The 14,075-nt window shown below is 51.2% G+C and overlaps 3 protein-coding genes across 3 annotated transcripts; 2 read left to right on the top strand and 1 right to left on the bottom strand.

The window, feature by feature from the left end:
* Positions 1-757: 757 nt before the first annotated feature.
* Positions 758-3,052, top strand: VTN31DRAFT_4201 (uncharacterized protein; the record flags this gene model as incomplete). The annotated part of the gene is made up of 5 exons (XM_069404564.1): positions 758-1,164; positions 1,226-1,251; positions 1,316-1,720; positions 1,775-2,910; positions 2,963-3,052. 5 exons carry the CDS (start codon positions 758-760, stop codon positions 3,050-3,052), a joined length of 2,064 nt encoding a protein of 687 aa, XP_069261524.1.
* A 299-nt stretch (positions 3,053-3,351) lies between these two features.
* On the top strand, positions 3,352-3,666 carry VTN31DRAFT_4200 (uncharacterized protein; the record flags this gene model as incomplete). The annotated part of the gene is made up of 2 exons (XM_069404563.1): positions 3,352-3,365; positions 3,462-3,666. The coding sequence occupies 2 exons, from the start codon at positions 3,352-3,354 to the stop codon at positions 3,664-3,666; spliced, it is 219 nt and encodes a 72-aa protein (XP_069261523.1).
* A 1,576-nt stretch (positions 3,667-5,242) lies between these two features.
* Positions 5,243-8,169, bottom strand: VTN31DRAFT_4199 (uncharacterized protein; the record flags this gene model as incomplete). Its single annotated transcript, XM_069404560.1, has 4 exons — positions 5,243-6,938; positions 6,994-7,206; positions 7,535-7,763; positions 8,130-8,169. 4 exons carry the CDS (start codon positions 8,167-8,169, stop codon positions 5,243-5,245), a joined length of 2,178 nt encoding a protein of 725 aa, XP_069261522.1.
* Positions 8,170-14,075: the final 5,906 nt, after the last annotated feature.

The following is a 14,075-nucleotide window of genomic DNA, read 5'->3' as shown; positions in this document are numbered from 1 at the left end:
ATCTCGTTCTGACTCGCTTTGAAAAGACTTGGGATACCCTCGGTCCATGTCCGTAACTCGGTACAGGTACGAGTACTCCGTACTGCGTACACCCCTGGCCAAAGTGTCTCGCTCGCTCTGAGGGACTGAGGCGAACAAGACTCGACCGCACGATGCTACTGTACTATACTTACATGATATGCTCGATCTCGGAGAGGCCAATCGGAAGCCAGCGTTGCGCTATGGTCGCTCATTAAGATATTAACGGAGCCGTCTGCACTAGCGTCTAGTCTAAACTCTATCTAAACTCTATTTTGTGACCGGGTAAGCTCTTGGTAATTCGTACGATGGGTAAAATGTAAATACTGTACGTAAAACGAAGCAAGAGAGGAGAGCTTCTGGGCTTTTGCCTTTGTATTTCCAGAGCTTCCACTCTCCTCCTCCTCCTCCTTCTTCTTTTCCTCTTTTTCTTCTTCCCAAGTACATATACTGCCAGCCTGCCAGTCTTCCCCTGGCGTTGCTTTGTGGAAGTACAAGTACTCCGTACTGTACATAGTGCGGCAACCCTCGGCTTTAGCCTCCCCACACGTTCTGACTGGCCCGGCCCTGTTTTCCCCAACAATTTGTGCCCCCGGCCCTGACGTCTGTTTTCCTCTCTTCCTGGTCTTCCTGGGAAGCCCTTTTCCAAGCAAATCTTCCCCCTCTCCGAATCCCACAATTACACACCCCCTGAACCGCCGCCACAATGTCAAGTAACCTCTTCTACATCCAACCGCGCATGGTCAAGAAGGGGCCTTTCACCGTGGAGGCCCCAGGATATGAACCCGTCGAAGGCGAGACCATCCCCCGTCGTATTGTCGCCGCCAAGGACAAGCTCGTGGAACGCCCGGATGAAAACACCGCGACGACCTTCGACATTGTCCGGCGTGGCGCGAAGCTCTTTGGCAACGCCAAGTGCATCGGCTCGCGCCGTTTGATCAAGACCCATGTTGAGAACAAGAAGGTCAAGAAGGTGGTCAATGGTGTCGAGGAGGAGGTCGAGAAGCAATGGACGTACTACGAGCTGTCCGGCTACTCCTACCTGTCCTTTAATGAATATGAGAAACTGGTCATCCAGATCGGCTCCGGTTTTCAGAAACTCGGGTTGACAAAGGGTCAGCGACTGATGATCTACGCCTCGACTAGGTAGGTGTTTTGCTGCCATCGTTCGGAAAGGAACCCAAGCTGATTGTGAGACAAAAAATAGCTTGAAATGGCTATCAACAGCACATGGTATGCGGCGTCATCGCCGAATCCATCGTTTGCAAACACCAGAGACTGACTGATTCTGGGCTAGGTGCTGCTTCGCAATCCATCACCATCGTGACCGCTTACGACACCCTCGGCGAGGATGGCTTGCGTCACTCGATGGTGCAAACCAAGAGCGATGCCATTTTCTTGGACCCGACTCTATTCCCTTCTCTGTTGAACGTACTCAAGGAAGCGAAGGACGCCGCAAACATCAAGTACATCATTTACAATTCCGAGGGTGAGGTGAAGCAAGAACATCTCGACAGGCTGGCCTCGGAGTTCCCGAACATCAAGGTTCTGAACTGGGAGGAGCTGCGAAAGCTCGGCGAGGAGAATCCCGCGGAGCCGGTGCCCCCGGCACCCGAGGACCTCTGCTGCATCATGTACACCTCGGGAACAACGGGACCGCCGAAGGGCGTCCCATTGACTCACAGGAACGTTGTCGCGGCCGGTAGGTGTTTCATTGAGCTGTAAGGTATCGATTTTGGGGGCTGACATGCGCTAGTTGCTGGTGTGACGGTCATCGTCGGTCCGTACGTTGGCCCCGGTGACTCGCTGCTCGCCTACCTCCCTCTGTCGCATATCCTGGAGTACGTGTTTGAGAATGCAACGCTGTACTGGGGTGGTACACTGGGCTACGGCAGCCCAAAGACACTCTCAGAAGCGTCGGTGAGGAACTGCCACGGAGACATCAAAGAATTCCGACCAACCGTCATGGTTGGCGTGCCGGCCGTGTTCGAGACGGTGCGGAAAGGAATTTTGGCTCAGGTGAACAAGTCCAGTGTTCTCGCCCGGAACCTGTTCTGGGGCGCGTTGAGCGCGAAGGAGTTTCTGTTGTCCCGGGGCCTCCCTGGCTCCGGGCTGTTGGATGCGGTGGTGTTCAAGAAGGTCAAGGAGGCCACTGGTGGACGCCTTCGAATTCTGATGAACGGCGGTGGGCCCGTCGCAAAGGACACGCTCAAATTCATTTCGTACGCCATTGCGCCCATGATCAGCGGCTATGGTTTAACCGAGACCACAGCCATGGGTGCGCTGCAAGACCCGTTTGCATGGAACCCGAATGCTCTGGGTGAGTTGCCGGCGTCGATCGAGGTCAAGCTGGTGGACTTCCTCGAGGCAGGCTACTCGGTCAAGAACAAGCCGTTCCCGCAGGGTGAGATCTGGATCCGTGGACCCAGCGTAACGAGCGGGTACTTTGAGAACGAGGAAGAAACCAAGGCGGCGATCACGGAGGATGGATGGTTCAAGTCCGGGGATATCGGAGAGTTTGACGAGCACGGACACCTTCGGGTGATTGACCGGAAGAAGAACCTGGTCAAGACGCTCAACGGCGAGTACATTGCGCTGGAGAAGTTGGAGTCGGTGTACCGGGCGTCTCCGGTGGTTGCCAACATTTGCGTGTACGCGGCGGAGGACCAGTATAAGCCGGTCGCGATCATCGTGCCGGCAGAGCCAGCTCTCCTGAAACTGGCGGCGGATAACGGCATCAAGGAAGAGCCGGTGGAGAAATTGATCTCCAACGAGAAGGTCAAGTCGTTGGTTCTGAAGGAGCTGCAGAACTACGGCCGACAAGGCCGCCTCAAGGGCATTGAGATCATTGATGGCGTTGTGCTGGCCGAAGAGGAATGGAACCCGCAGAATGTAAGTCGACAAACTCTCCATGGTTGAAGACGTTCACTAACGGCGATGCTAGGGCTTCACAACGGCGGCGCAGAAGCTGCAACGGAAGAAGATCGTGGACAAATACCGGGCCGAGATCGACCGGGCGTATGGCAAGAAATGAGGACACATTGTGCATGGTAGCATCATGATGGATGTTGGATGATTTCCTTTTTTTTGTTTGGCAGTAGGACTGTACGGTAATGAGCATGTTGGTGTATGTATGTAACTTCATGTTTTTCGTCGGTCATGAATGATTGATTCTGTTTTCTTGCTGTATTGTGACGGATGATACCGTAATGTAACGGCTTGGTGCCAAGCCGCCTAGATCGAGCACATTGGAGCTCTTTGCTCCCCGACACTTGAGCAAGATTGAGATTAAGCCCATCAGAACATGACGACATAAAAAATCCAACAACAACCATGTCCTTCTGGAGGTACATTAGTACTCTATCCTGTTCTTTCTTAGCAATTGCCATTCCCGATAAACAGAGCTGCAACATGAACGAAACGAGCTAACTTGCATTCCACAGCGCCTACAAGAACCTGAACCCTCGCACCCGCGCACTCTTCGGCATCGGACTCATGTGCTGGGCGGGCATCGGTCTGCTCATCTCTCCACAGGTCGAGAAGGCATTGGACATGGTGCCGACGGAGGAGGAGAAGAGGGAGTTGGAGAAGAAGTTGGATTTTCGGGTTGTGAGCGTGGATCGGGAGAGGAAGGGAGAGAAATCATAGAAAAAAAATGTCCACGAGTTTTGGCAAGTTTGTCGGTCAGTCAGAGGATTCAGTTGCTTTTTTTGACTTTGAGAGAACTGAACCAGACCCCTTGGCCTGGTGATTTTATCACGCCGTACGTACCGATATACATGCGTCTTCTCTGCCTACCTATGCATAAACTTGGGGTTAGGCTGGAATGCTGTTCCGAGTGGTTGTGGTTGGTAACAAGTGCTAATCAGAGGTTAGACTGTATATTCGTGAATAAAGGTCCCTTCCCTGATGCCGCTCAGATTCTTGAACATCCGGATTTAAAACTGTTGAACCTCCTGGAGACCAAAAAAAAAAAAAAGGTACTTACCTCTATTCTATTTAAAGACCATCAACCTGCAGCTGGCAGAGCAGGGGTCCCTCGCAACACTTTTAGGTACCTATTCTTTTCCACTCGGGATCAGACAATGCCCCCCGAAGAAATGCCCGCAGGATGTATTGTCAAACGAGACACCTATCCAAGAGCAAGGGAGTCAACATTCTCAATTTTTATTGCTTTCTTGGATATTAGGGGCGGTGTGTGTATACAATCGCTGGATGTATAGAAGTACTTCAATGACTACCTACCGCAGTTTGTCGTCAGCGCCAAAATAGGACTGTCAGTATGTACTGAGAACCATTGGTTACCTCGGGCGCTGGGATTCGTGCCTATGGATAAAAAAAGGAATGCATCGGCAACGTAGGCCAAACAGAGGGACAATCAAGACGCATTGGGAGACTCGTCCGTAGATCCTGAATTTAGTAGGATCAGATCAAACATTTGATCCTCTTCGTACGATCTTACCGACCGTTCATACAACATCTTAAAGCATGTAGTACATTCATGCCCGACGGAAATGACAGTTGCTCCGTGTTTTTTCATTGATCCCTACCTAATCGGATGGCGACTCGTGGGCAAGGGTCAAAGAAAGAAACAGAGCCCTTGTGTGTAACAACTATAAACGAAAGAGGACAAATCAATGTTATGACTCCCTAGGCTCAACAATGAAAATCGCACTGGAGAGAAAACAGCCCTTGGGGGTTCTTGATTCTTTCAAGTTTGAAGCACTTAGAACAATGTACTGAATAGGGCTTCCATCAAAGTTTGTGCTAACCTAGGTTGAAGTTACATCAGCGGCACAGCCCTAAATTCCCAAGTAACCTTGAACCAATCCAGTAAAATATTCAATTCATGCCAACCTACTCAGCACCGATTGAGAGACAAAATAGTAATGGTAATCATCTTACAATTGTTGGCTAAGCTGGCGAGTCATCAGGTTGGCTGGTAGTCACAAACTGAAATCCATCGGACAAGGACAACCACAATCTTCTTAACAAGGCCCAGGTCTATGACTCATCCGCTCAATGTCAAATGCAATTTCAATCCTCCCAGTTCAACATGTCAACGCCTTTTTTCACGTCACCTTTCCCCGAAAAAAAAAAAAAAGACAAGAACAACGTCAGGGATAAAATATAAAAGACATAAAAGTAAATAGAAGCAAAACAACGAACATGACTCAAATCATCGCAACCGGATCGCCATTCGTTTGACCCGTACCTCTCGCTTTTAAACTCGGTTCTCAATCGGTCTTTCCTCGATTTCCGTCAGGGGCCTATCGACCCGCGCGCAGAGGCTGTTCTGGACCGGGTCAAATCGTCCGTAGGAGCCCTCGCCGCCCCGGCCACGGCTGCTGTTCTCGAACGCTAGCATCGGCAGCTGTCTTCGGTCCGTGCCCGGCGTGGTCGACTTGCGCATCGGAGACTCATCGCCCGTCTCCCGCGGGTAATTGGACACGACCGACTCGAAGGCATCCTCAAAGGGACGTTCGCTGCTCTCCGGTGGCTCGTCCGAATGCGGGCTGAACTCAACGCCGCCGCTGCCGGACAGATGACCGTGTCGACTCAGCGCCCCGACCGTTCGCTTGCGGTCCAAATCCATGGACGTATCATGATACGATGACGCGACATCCGCCGCCCCGTCCATGGACGGCACCCCGTCTATCCGATCGTTGAAGACGATGCAGTCGAAGGGCGACCCGGACGACGACGACATCAGCGGACTGGTGCTCGACGGCGAGGGATCCAGCGATCCAAGCGTGACTTGATGTTGCCGCCCAAATTGTCCACTGCCTCCTCGACTGGCGGTGTCGTAAGGCGTGTATGTCATTCCGGTGTATGGGAACTGGCCCAAGCCAGGGGCCATCATTTGTCCTCGAGTCCCATCACCGGCACTGCCCAACCCACCGCTGTCGGGTCCCATGCTCGTCGACCGGCCCCGTTTGCCGTCCTTGTAATGCCCAGGAGACCGTCCTCGGACGACCACCGGATCCGACCGTCGCTGTGCCACCTTGATCCATTGGAGTTGGCCTTGATGAAAAACTTCCACCTGTAGTTCGACGATCAGATTGTAGAATTGTTGTTGTGCCCTCCGTTTCCCGTTATTCGCCGTCGCTTTTTGGAACTGAATGCGGCGGAACGTGTGCTGCGCGGGAGGATCATTCGGCATCGCGTTGCCGAACGGTTGGTTGTAGTCCGCACCCATGCTCCCCGGCTGCGCTCCCAGTCCGTATATCCCCGGCCCCTGAAAGCCTCCGGGTCCAGTTGCGTTCGGACCCAGCAAATAGGACGGAGTCGGCTTCAGGACCACCCGGTCGGGTTTCTTCTCGGATTTTTTGTCCCGCTTCGGCGAGTGCTGAACCAGCTCTCGTGTTTCATTTTCCGGCGAGTTGACGACTGCCGATATCGCCATCGAATACCTACGGATCTGTTCCGGGGGTTGTCCAGGGACCTGAAGATAGTATGTGGCATTCTGCTGATATGGGGTCAGCGAGAATGAGCAGGTCACCGCAAAGTAGTTGCGCCGATAGCATGTCCATTTGTTATCCACCTTGAAAAACCCTCTGTGAAACCTTGCATTGATGTTTGGGGTGATCCTCTGTCCATCTAGCACGATCTCATGGAAGGTCTCGATTTCTGCAAACAGAGGAGCATCCGCACTGGGCCCGCCTCGCTGTTGAGCGTCCAGAAGCACACTGTTGCTGTCGTTATAGAAAGTATGCTCTGGATCTGCCTGATTGCCATAGCCGGTGGACATGGAGTATGGCGCGTATCGAGCCATATCGCCGAGTCCTGTGGGCTGCTGCGATGAAAAGGAGTTTCTGAGAGGGTACAGGTTGGAAAAATTGTCTCTCCCCACCATTCCAGGAATATTCGAAAGAGTGCCTCCCTGTGTTTGCAGAATATTTGAGAGCGTTGAAGGTGGCCTTTGGCACGGTTAGCTTTCTCAATTAAGAGGGGAAAGGGCTCGAGGAAACCCACAGCGTTGAAACACGCGGCGATCGAAAGTTTGGCATTCTCTCCACCAAAGGCGAGGACGAGACCAAGTTTGGATAGACGGAAGCAGAAGTGAGGCTCTCACTGGAACTCACATTGCTTGAAAACATGGATGTGTACTGGCCTGGAGTTACAGTGCTCGATGTGCCAGTGCACGTTTCGGATGGGCTCATTAGCAGCCCTGACAGAGAGGGGAACCTGACGTGTACAAGTTTTCGTTAGAAGAATAAATGCAAAAGTAATGAAACTTCCACAGGACCAAGAGATCATTCGCAAGGTTCACAGTGAAAGCGTCGGCATCAGCATTCGCCGAAAGCCAAAGAGCGTCTCAGCTTCGGAGCCTTCCTAAAAGACCACCTCACTTGCAGACTCGTTACATCGCAAAGACTCCCTCCCCTATGAGCTGTGCAATGGCTTGAGGTCATGCTAGCAAAAGCGGCATCATAGAGGGAGGAGCCGAGTGGTCCGAATGCCAGATCGGAAGTTCTGCAGAAGCCGACCGAATTGAAAGTGGGAAAGGACTCACTGGACATCGTTCACAGAAGGCTGCTGTGTGTTGCTAAAACGAAATCCGTTGCCAGTCGGCGTAGGATCTGCCTGAGGGAGCGAATTCCCAAGCGAGCTGAGGCGCCTCGCCTGCTCCTCGTCGGTCGAATAGGCAACCGATGCTGAAAATGTGCGCTGCTGACCAATACAGTCTCTCTCAGAGCCAGCAGACGAGTAGTCCAGGGAAAACGTTGAGTTTTGAAGCAATGCTGTGAAAAATCCAGCAGTTAGATGTCAGTTAGATATAAAGTTGTGGGCAGCAGGGCAAAAAAGAAAATAGCAATTGCAGCGTCATTCGAATGCAAATCATGCATGTATCAAATATTGAGCATGGCAGCAAAGCATGAGAACTGGCTTCGAGAAGTGCGTGCGTCAGATGTGGACTCGGCGGTACTCAGTGCGCAGACCAGACTTTGATATCTTGCAGCCGCCTTGAGAACGGGGGTCCAACCAAAGCAGGTGGAAGGCCGATACAATGCAAACGAATCGAAGGACGTCTTCATTGGCCATCACAAATGCAGCTGCTTGGCAGAACGAAACGTCTTAATTGTCACACAACAGGAGGTTAAGCTTACTCGAATGCATTTCAATGTTTGACCCAGTTTCACCAGCCATGTCAACGTCAGAGAGATCGAGTCAACTGCTATATACGATTCAGTGCAGGTCCTTAACGGTGTTGACTGCAACGAAAGGCGACTGCCTGCTTGTAGCGGTTTTCGGCCAGGTTGGACGTGCAGTAGTGCGGGCCCGTCTTGAACAGCCTCTGGCACTGCTCCGACAGCAGCGACGGAGAGACCGTCCACTTGACAAAGGTGTTGGTCCGTCAAAAACAAACTGGATCCTGTATTAGAAATGCAAAAGAAAGGATGCTGGTGACTTGTTAGCTTAGCCATCCTCATGCCAATGTTCATTTTCTTTTGTTGATCAAAATAACAGCAATGCTGGAGAAGAACTCTTAAAGGAACGCGCAAACCAAAGGAAAAAAGAACACACCGATCACGATAAGGAGCAGTTTCTCGCAGCTTCAAGTGGTTGGTGTTGGAATCTGAGGTTGGAGGGTGATGGGGATAGAAAGAAATCGCAAAAGGACACGCTTTTTGAGAAGGATGAGACAACAACGGGAATAGAAAAGACGAACGGAAAACAAGTGAAGGTCACCTGGTCACCAGACACCAGATGATGGTCCTGGAGAGCTATGCCATTTGTCCCTCTCGCATCGTCCTGGGCCCGCTTCTGCCTGTAGTGGTAAAGAGGCTCCGCTGTTTAACGGCTTCACAAACAATATACCATCTGATGTACGTGCTCTGAGTCTGTCCACGACCATCCCATTGTACAGGGCAAGACATTTCATGACTGATTGGAATCTTGGTGTTGACGGAACGGAGGCGGATTGGGGAAAAAAAAAAACAGAGTCGAAAGTCCCCAGATCAACCGATCCAGACACTGGCTTCGTCGTGGACACAATAGACACGGGAGGAACGGGCGATAGAAAGAGAAGAAGAAGCAGAAGAAGAGGAAGACAAGCAAGATACAAGGACAAGCAACGAGCTGGCATAAACTCAACGTACTTACCTAAATTTTAGAACAATAGTCACAATCTGATGTAACAATGTCCTCCGATCACAAGCAAATCAAGCACTGAAGTCGGAGTACTTGTCCTCGTCTTTCCCGCCGTAGCTGTTCACCAGACTCTAAAACGTTACGCGTACAGCAACCGTTTCACAGGTGGACAAGACCGCCAGCAACTCTTCGGACAGAAACGAAAGCCTGCGGCGGTAGGAGGTGTGTCAAAGCAGAATGAACTCGGTGGGAGGAGACTGGCGGAAGAATCTGATAATGGCTCGAGTCTCTTCCGCTCAGGAATTCAACTGGGTTAATATTTGTTTGCTCCCCGGGATCGAGATGAGAAGCTGTTTCCCATCCGTCTTTCTTGTCCGCTCAAAATGTTCTCTGCTTTCCACTCGATCTAGCCAACCCTACGACTGTTGACCCTAACTGGCACGAGCTTTGTACGGATCTGCAAGTCAGGAATACTGCGTCACCTTCCCACACAGTCGCTGCCTGAGGCACTGTCCCAAAGCTCGAATGATGGACATTGCTTCGACCACCTTCGCCAACGGTTTCTTTCTGCAGACTGGGTCCGAGGGGTTTCTATGTCAAGACCGCTACAACCGTCATGGGGAGCCGCAGAAACGGCCCGGACAGACCAACGGCTATGAGATTGACCACCAGATCCAAAAAGAGGCAATTGATCAGCTGCAGCAACCCATCTAGTCTTGCGCAGATGACGGCAAATCGGATCATCGGTGTTTTTTGGGTCTCCAAGAATTTAGCTTAGCCCCTCTTTCTCAACAGACATTCGAAGAGAAAAAGCGGCTAGGAGAAATTTTTGCGACCAGGCGCCTTGTGCCAGTCTATGCCTTGTCTGATGCAGGAACATGCCCGAGGTCGAGGAACTGACCCGAAATGATGACAGGTTCTGTCCCACATGGCACTTGGGTTACAATAGTCATTGCGACGTGAGACTCTTGGACTTGTGGGCGGGGGCAGAGAGAGAGAGAGAGGGAGAGAAAAAAAGGGACGGATTGAGATTGATCCATTAACCTGCTCCGCGGGGTAACCGTAATCGCGTGTCGAATTGCGCAGATCAGAGAAGTATTTTTTTTTTTTTTTTTTTTTTTTTTTTTTTTTTGGTCAGAGCGCACTACCAGCCACATCCATACCGTACTAGAATCAATCTCCGAATGATCAAAGGCCGCTGCGTGATGTTCCTAGCTCTGCGCCCTAAAGTTTGACTCCGTTGAGCTTGTCCTGGCCCTATCAAGACAGAGGACGACAAATCTGTGGGCCATGGTCTCAATCCGACTCGGCGGTCACCGACGATGACCTGGCTTGACGGCAACCAGACTCGTTACCAGATCGTTTCTGTCGATCATGACTCAAGTGATCGACAGATACCGAAACAGAGACGACCATTGTCTATCTCGAGCGTCTTGGCACATGCAGAGGAAATAGGTAGCAGCAGAGTAGGCCTCTGTCAACCACGGGCCAAGAGCAAACCTATGCGGATTGGGAACAGCAGCCGGCAATGAGCGACTGTCTAGGGCTAGTGGCGTGTTCTTGGTCCACCAAGCAGCTGGAACAGCAAGGATCGTGAGTTCCTCTTCCCCCTCCCGGCTTGGCGATCGTCATGTCTCTTTGACCAGGGTTCATTTTTGACATAAGGCTGCGCCTAAGACAATTGAAGTCCTCAAGAATGTAGTCAGAGACTACACTGAAGAAAACGGCGTATGAACTTGATCATTTGGGGACTTGGTTGTATGGGCATGGCTTTCCCATCATGGTTTCGATTTCTCAGCCCTGCTCGGAGAACCCCTACAGGTTCGTGTCCAGAGTTCCCCTGGGATGCTATATCCATTCCTACGGTCTTAGTCCGATAACTGGTCGTGGAAGCTGAGGAGAGAAAGGCTTTACTGTGGGGAATGCCGGGTCAGAACACATACATGGTTAATAGAGCTGGCGTCAACGACAGTTGATGATTTTACAGCGGCAGGAGAGCATCTGATTGGCGGCACCCTGGCCAAGCAAGCATTCAGATCTGGGATGGAATCCGACCGGGATGTGTCCGAGAAGGGTGAGAACCGGAAGCACTGAGTAAATGATTTGCATGAAGGACTCCGATGGCATCGAATTAACCTAGGTCCCGTTGCGGGTCGGACTAAAAGTGCATCTAAAGATGGCGACCCTGGACCCTGAGGCTTGAGAATGGGAATCAAGGCAGAATATTGTCATTGGCCTGGTCGTCCGCCTGATCCACACAAAGTGATCTAATCTTTGTTCGCAGCTCCCTCTGCTCCAGGTTGATGTGGACTCTGGAGTGGGATTGGTGGGGAGAGTGGGCTTGCTTGCAACGGCATCGGAAACCGAGAACGACAAAAGCGAGGATACAGTATGATTCTATGAAGGTAAGAAAAAAAAATACATCATCAAAGTTGGAGTTTGCAAAGAGGAGAACAACGAACTGAAGTGAACAACTCTCCTGTTGAGTCAGCGGTTTTAGTCACGTAGAATTCATCAATCCCTAACCTTATTTTGTGTATCACCGAAACCCTACTAACTAACTGAAAAGCGCTTAGCATACTACCGAGCATGAAGAGTGATGCTCAGAAGGTGCAATAATACTGGGCATGAAGACTGAAGTAACTACTGTACAGTGGAAGATGATACTTACGGGACTACTCGGTGTGATGGGAGAACGCTGTACGAGTATTGTACTGTTGGGATCTGTTAGTAGGTTGCCTGAGAGGTACGTAGGTACTATGTAGTGCCTACGGAGGTACAGTACAGTAGTACTGTTATCCGAGTCCGGAACTGACAACGGTCGTACTTCCAGTGATAGCCTAAACTTTAGCCTAGCAGTAGTTGTCGGGTGATCGACAGGGCTAGAAGTATTAAGGAGCTTTGCAGTAAGCTCTGTTCTCCTGAAGGCCAGTAAGTACGAGGTAACTATTCGTTGGGGATTGAAGTTTTCAATCTTGACCTGCTCTGCACAGCCCTACGGAGTACTTACATACAGTCCAGGCTAAAAAGCTAAACCACCTTCAAATTATCAAATCACTGGCTGACCCAGCAACCCGGGCCCTGGCAATCCGGTTGGAGTTGCATGCTAACCACGTGAGCTGGCCATGAATATCCTGGAGGATTGTTTGATCGGCTTTGGGACAATTGCCAAAGATCGACAGGCAAGTCTAAAAAAAATCATCTCGACAGGGAACATGGCCAATGATTGCTTGGCTACAACACCAAGAATGGGACCTGTATTTTCTCAGATTCTCACAGGCTGCCCAATTTCTGACTTTCACTTTAAGCTCTGGCCTCCCAGCGGATCGACTGAAACCCCAACTACCCACAAGCACGGTTCCCTGGGAACTTCACTGCAACGAGGACCTCATCTAGAACGGAAGATCTCGACGATGGGGATTGGAAATCGTTGAATACCCTTTCGTCAACTGGCAACAATACAATCATGGGGTATTATTAATCCACGAGATGGATGCGGGTATCGACAGGTTCCAGCAACTTTGCTGAAGCCAGGAGGCCATACGAGTACAGTTACGTTACCTCCTTTGATAGTCATTGTGCGAGTGAAGTCATAACCGTATCATTGCCATGCCATGGTGCATGGTTTTTGGGAACCGGAAGTGCCTGATGATTCACTGTCAAAGTGGCCTTTTTGCTCGGCCCATAGGCCACCGTCTCACAGGCTATGACTTGGTTCGAGAACGTGTTTTGAAGAGCAATGCCTGAAAGAGAGTCGCATTTTGTGGTCATTCAAGCTGAGTATTGAGAATGAGTAGGTACCAGTTCGTGACTTCGCCACGAGTTTCCTTGTATCAGTTACATGGAGTGCCATCTAGCTGGGGCCACGGGTCCTCGTCGTGATGAGTCTTCGGTACCTGAAGCCAGTATATCCCGGACAGGCTGACCACCAGTCAATGCTGGGGCCGTCCTCGGCCTTGTCGACAGCAGACGAGCCGAACAATAAGCTTCCAGAGACATTTTGGTTCACACGCTGGGTGACACACCTTCAGTGGGTCGTGTCAAGTTGCCCTCACCAGTAGGACCAGCGGGAGAAGAGGTCGTATGCTGCTGCGAAGTGGGCATTGCCCGCCGCTGGGATTGTCCAAGGTTTAGGGAGGGCTGCTCCGTCGAGACTCAATCCCCGCGGTGCGGCAATTCGAGACCGCCCAGTTTGAGTAACAGTCCTCCAAGAGCCGTGGCGAATGACAACAATTTAGGGCCAGCTACGGATTGAATTTGGCCTAGCATCGATGCATATCATGGCCCAGCTAACAGCAGCGAATGTGCGTCAGAAATTGCCCGCCCATCCGCAGTTTCAGCTCACATGGATGCCGTGTCTGGTTCGATCCCGGTCACCGGAGCAAAGCCCAGGCTCTTCCCCCATCGTGGCCCAATCCGACGCAACCTCGACGGGGGAGCACCATTGGCCTTGTCTTGTGTTCGCGGTATGCATGAGCGTTACCGGCGTGTAACGAGTCGGATGCGTCAGACCAACGAGGTGTCACTTCCCATCGAGAGGAAGACGAGGCCCAGGTGGAATAGCTTGGAATTCGTTAAACTCGGCATTTGCTCCATCGGCCCATCAACACTGTTCCGCTGGAAACGTTCAAGAGGCTGGCTTCACAGGCAACGGGGAACCTTGAGCTCGCATAGCTCGCATCCCTGGAGTGGTCGGGGCTTCGTTCCGAGGACTTCCTAGGCGCCGAGGCGGCAGGAGAGTCAGCTGCGATTGAAATGACATTGTGTGAGAATGTTACACGTGCCCTGTGTAGTTGACACCTTCAGGGTCAGTTCACATCGATATGAAGCAGGCGCGGTCAAATCGAAAAAAAAAAAAAAAAAAAAAAAAAAAAAAAGAAAAAGAATGTGTTGCCGATTGGGAAAGACAAAAAGCATCGGAACCCTTGTAGTTTGATACTTGTTCACACACAATAGGTCCG

The sequence above is a fragment of the Thermomyces dupontii genome (genome assembly GCF_041956625.1).
Source record: "Thermomyces dupontii strain NRRL 2155 unplaced genomic scaffold VTN31scaffold_3, whole genome shotgun sequence".
Lineage (NCBI taxonomy): Eukaryota > Fungi > Ascomycota > Eurotiomycetes > Eurotiales > Trichocomaceae > Thermomyces > Thermomyces dupontii.
The sequence above is the reverse complement of the archived record's forward strand: the minus strand, read 5'-3'. Positions and strand labels throughout refer to the sequence as shown.